The 4,368-nt window shown below is 67.3% G+C and overlaps 1 protein-coding gene across 1 annotated transcript in view; it reads left to right on the forward strand.

Moving 5' to 3' along the window:
• Positions 1 to 213: 213 nt before the first annotated feature.
• The window catches only part of LOC108509689 (low affinity vacuolar monovalent cation/H(+) antiporter-like), an 11,627-nt gene continuing 7,472 nt past the window's right edge, over positions 214 to 4,368 (forward strand). The window contains exons 1-10 of the mRNA XM_017839232.1: positions 214 to 317; positions 1,293 to 1,412; positions 1,484 to 1,572; positions 1,667 to 1,775; positions 1,858 to 1,974; positions 2,106 to 2,173; positions 2,253 to 2,357; positions 2,495 to 2,680; positions 2,776 to 2,878; positions 4,075 to 4,216. Coding sequence (XP_017694721.1) covers positions 248 to 317; positions 1,293 to 1,412; positions 1,484 to 1,572; positions 1,667 to 1,775; positions 1,858 to 1,974; positions 2,106 to 2,173; positions 2,253 to 2,357; positions 2,495 to 2,680; positions 2,776 to 2,878; positions 4,075 to 4,216 — 1,109 coding nt within the window. The 5' untranslated portion in view covers positions 214 to 247. The remainder of the gene's footprint in view (positions 318 to 1,292; positions 1,413 to 1,483; positions 1,573 to 1,666; positions 1,776 to 1,857; positions 1,975 to 2,105; positions 2,174 to 2,252; positions 2,358 to 2,494; positions 2,681 to 2,775; positions 2,879 to 4,074; positions 4,217 to 4,368) is intronic.

Genomic DNA, 4,368 nt, shown 5'->3' on the forward strand with positions numbered 1-4,368 from the left:
ATGTACCCCAAATCCCCGCACCCCAAATCCCCGCGCATCCCTCTCCCCGCGTCCCCCCGTTCCCGCCGCTCCCTCCCGGCTCATCCCGCGGTGCGGGGGCGGCCCCGGCCCGGCCCCTCTGGGGGTGCGGGGGCGTTTCCCGCCCCTCCCGGTGCGGGGGCGTTTCCCCGTGCCGGGGTCGCGCACGTCCGGCCCCGCCCGTTAAATTCCGGGGGGCTGCGGGATCGCCCCCTCCGCCGGGACCACCATGGCCAGCGAGGCCGAGCCCGCCCGGCGCCGCCGCTGCTGCCGCTGCTGCTGCGGGCAGGACCCGCCCGGTGAGCGCGGGGGATCCGGGGGGCCCTCCCTTCTTGGGTACCCCCTCCCGAGCAGCGGTCGGGCACCTTCCCGGGCACCTGGGAGGGTCTCCCCCCCCTTCCCAACCCTCGCTCCAGGCACCGAGTAGGATTTCCTCCCCGCTTCCCGTCCACCTGTGGGGTCCCCCCTTCCCAGCATCACTCCGGGCACCAGAGGGGGACGGGCCCCTTCTTGGGGATCTGAGTGGGTCCCCCCCTTCCCAACCCTCACACTGGGCACTGAGTGGGATTGGGATTTTTCTCACCTGCCATGTCCCGGGCAGCTGTGGGGTCCCCCCTCCCGAGTATCACTCCGGGCACCCAGTGGGATTTCCCCCCTTTTCCTGGGCACCTGTGGGGTCTCCTCTCCCGGGCATCACTCCGGGCACTGTGGGGTCCCCTCTTCCTGGGCCCTGCCGGGTCCCCCCTCCCGAGCCTCATTCTGGGCACCCAGTGGGATTTCCCTCCCCTTTTCCTGGGCACCTGTGGGGTCCCCCCTCCCCAGCATCACTCCGGGCACCAGAGGGGGTCCCCCCTTTCCTGGGCACTGCCAAGTCCCTCTTCCCAACCCTCACACCGGGCAACGAGTGGGATTGGGATTTCTCTCCCCCCCTTCCAAGTATCACTCTGGGCACTGAGTGGGATTCCCCCCGCTTTTCCCAGGCACCTGTGGGGTCTCCCCTCCCCAGCGTCACTCCAGGCACTGTGGGATCCACCCTCCCAACCCTCACCCAAGGCACCGAGTGGGATTTACCCCTCCCACACCATTTCCCAGGCAGGGGTGGGGTCCCCCCTCCCCAACATCCCCTGGTTCCCACCCTGGGAACTGTGTCCTCGTCCCCTGTGGGGTTTGGGGACCGGGGTGTCACCCCCCACACAGCAGCACCTGCTTGTCCTGGGGTGCCAAGCCCGGGCAGGACATGGGGCTGGATGTGATTATTCCAACCTCTCCCACAGACATTCCCAAGGCCACGGATTCCCGGCGGGGCTCCCTGTGCGACCGGCACTGCTCCACCACCATCAACAACGACCTGGGCGACCTGGGCTGTCACCTGCACCGGCCCCGCGGCCCCATAGGTAGGTGGGACAGGGGGTGCTGGGGGTGCCTGACCCCCGTGTGCCCCCCGTGACCCCCGTGTGCCCCCCAGCCACGCCCGAGGAGTGTGAGAGCTGTGCCAGGACCACCCTGACGGCCGAGAACGCCGTGGAGGCCAACAAGCTCTCCAACAACTACAAGGTGGGTGCCCGTGGGGGCCAGGGCTTCTCCCGGGGGGTGTGACGGGCTGGCTTCTTCTCCATCCACCCCGAAAAACCCCCCCTCGTCTCCGCAGTTTGGCTTCAAGAAGTGGAAGAGCCACGTGACGGCGCGGCCCTGGGAGGAGCGCTCCGACATCGTCAAGGAGCTCTACTCCGACCTCACCGCGCTCCGGGGCCCTGCAGGTGAGGGCAGGGGGCAGCTCTGTGGGTTTGGGGGGGCTGCAGGTGCCAGTTGGGTCCCAGCTGTGCCCCCCTATCCCCGCAGGGTCCACGGTGACGTGTGGGAACGTCCTGTACCTGCTGCTCTTTGGCTGGTGGCTCTCGCTGCTGCACGGCCTGGTGGCCGCCGGCATGTTCCTCACCGTCGTGGGGGCTCCTCACGGTGAGTCCCGAATCTGGGAAGGGCCGGGGGAGCCGTGGGTGTCCTGGCCGAGCTCACAACAGCGTGGGGACCTCCTGTGTCCCTTCTCCCTGGAGCTGGAGGGGACACGAGTGTCCCTGGTGTCCCCCCAGGGCGGCTCTGCTGGGACCTGGCCGGGTATTTCCTGTGGCCCTTTGGCAAAGTGATCCAGAAGGTGGAGGTGAGGGCTCATCCCGAATCCCGGTGGGGTGGGTGGGGTGTGCTGTGCCACGCCCTGACACTCCCATTGTGTCCCCCAGGTGCCCAAATCCCAGGAGGCTGGCGCAGGGGAGAGCTCGGCCCTGCTGGGGGGTCCCACCCCAGGCCGCTGGCGCCCGCGGTGCTGGGAGGGCACCGGATACTGGGTGAGCCCCACACCGGGCACGGTGACACCCCACACTGGGCACTGGCACCCCTGGGGTGGGGAGAGCCCCCGGGGGCCCCCTCCTCTCCCCGGGGTGGGCACTTGTGGGGCCAACCCTGACGGTTCCTCCCGTTCCAGCGCCGCGTGGGCACCGCGGCCTGGCTGTGCCTGGGGTACCCGGTGCTGGCCCTGTCCCACGCCCTGGTCTGCGTCACCTCCTGGCTGCTCATCGTCACCATCCCCGTGGCCAAGCTGAGCGCCCGCAGTGCCACCCGCGTCCTGCTGCTGCCCCCCGAGCGCGTCCGCGTCCGCAGGGGCAGGATGGTGAGGCTCCCGCGGGTCTCCCATCCAGGAGGGGCGGTTTTTGGGGGGCTGGGGGTGGCAGCAGCAGCGGGGTCACCAACTGTGTGCCCCCACAGACAGAGGTGCCGCTGGAGGGGGAGGTGATCCTGTGCTGCTACCGCGCCGCCAACCCCTACTACTACAAGTACTCCGTGCACGGCCTCAACGTCTTCGCCGTCAGTATCCCGGGGCAGCACTGGGGACGGGACCCCAAATCCCACCCCACATCCCACCAAACCTCGGCCAGCTCCGGGACCGACCCCCAGACCTGCTGGTGATGGGGCGGGATGGACTGGGAATGGTGGGGAAACGGGAGATGACCCCAAATCCCACCCCACCTCGGCTGGTCTCCTTGACCAGCCCCTCCAGACCTGGTGGTGACGGGGTGGAACAGAGTGGGAATGGGGATGGGGGGGTGACCCCAAATCCCACCCCACCTCGAGCATCTCCTTGATGGGTCCCCCAGGCCTGCTGCTGGTGCTGGGAATGGACTGGGAATGGTGGGGAAAGGGGAGATGACCCCAAATCCCACCCCACCTCGAGCATCTCCTTGACTGGCCCCCCCAGACCTAGTATTGATGGGGTGGAACAGAGTGGGAATGGGGATGGGGGGGTGACCCCAAATCCCACCCCACCTCGAGCATCTCCTTGATGGGTCCCCCAGACCTTCTGCTGGTGATGGAGTGGGATGGACTGGGAATGGAGACTGGGGGGAGCTGACCCCAAATCCCACCCCACCTTGGTTTTCTCCTTGTCCAGCCCCCTTCCCCCCCCCCAGACCTGGTGGTGATGGGGTGGAACAGACTGGGAATGGGAGTGGGGGGGTGACCCCAAATCCCACCCCACCTCGGGCACCTCCTTGACCAGCCCCCCCAGACCTACTGGTGTTGGGGGGGATAGAGGGGAAGGGGGGGGAGCTGACCCCAAACCCCACCCACCCTGCTCTGTAGTGTCCTTGACAACCCCCCAGACCTGCTGGTGATGGGGTGGGATGGACTGGGAATGGTGGGGAAGGGGGAGATGACCTCAAATCCCACCCCACCTTGGTTGTCTCCTTGACTGGCCCCCCCAGACCTGCTGGTGATGGGGTGGGATGGACTGGGAAGGGGAGGGAGCTGACCCCAAACCCCACCCACCCTGCTCTGTAGTGTCCTTGACAACCCCCCAGACCTGCTGGTGATGGGGTGGGATGGACTGGGAATGGAGGGGAAGGGGAGGGGAGGGAGCTGACCCCAAACCCCACCCTGCTCTGTAGTGTCCTTGACACCCCCCCAGACCTGCTGGTGATGGGGTGGGATGGACTGGGAATGGAGGGGAAGGGGGTGAGCTGACCCCAAACCCCACCCTGCTCTGTAGTGTCCTTGACACCCCCCCAGACCTGCTGCCACTGGTGGTGGTGACGCTCCTGCTGGGCTACCTGGACAGCCACAACCACCTGAGCAGCTCCACCCTCAAGTTCTCCCTGGCCCTGCTCTCCATCATGCCCCTGTCCTACTACATCGGGATGGCCATCGCCAGGTGAGCTGGGAACAGGAACACTGGCCGGGGACGCTCAGTTCTCCAGGACTTGCACATCCCATGGGATCAACCCACGTTTCCCAGCTGTTCTGAGGGTTGTTCCACCCTCAGTTGGCTCCTCTTGGGCTCTGTGTGTGCTTTGTGTTGGATCT

This window comes from Lepidothrix coronata, unplaced genomic scaffold (genome assembly GCF_001604755.1).
Source record: "Lepidothrix coronata isolate B3197 unplaced genomic scaffold, Lepidothrix_coronata-1.0 Scaffold389, whole genome shotgun sequence".
NCBI classification, from domain to species: Eukaryota; Metazoa; Chordata; class Aves; order Passeriformes; family Pipridae; genus Lepidothrix; species Lepidothrix coronata.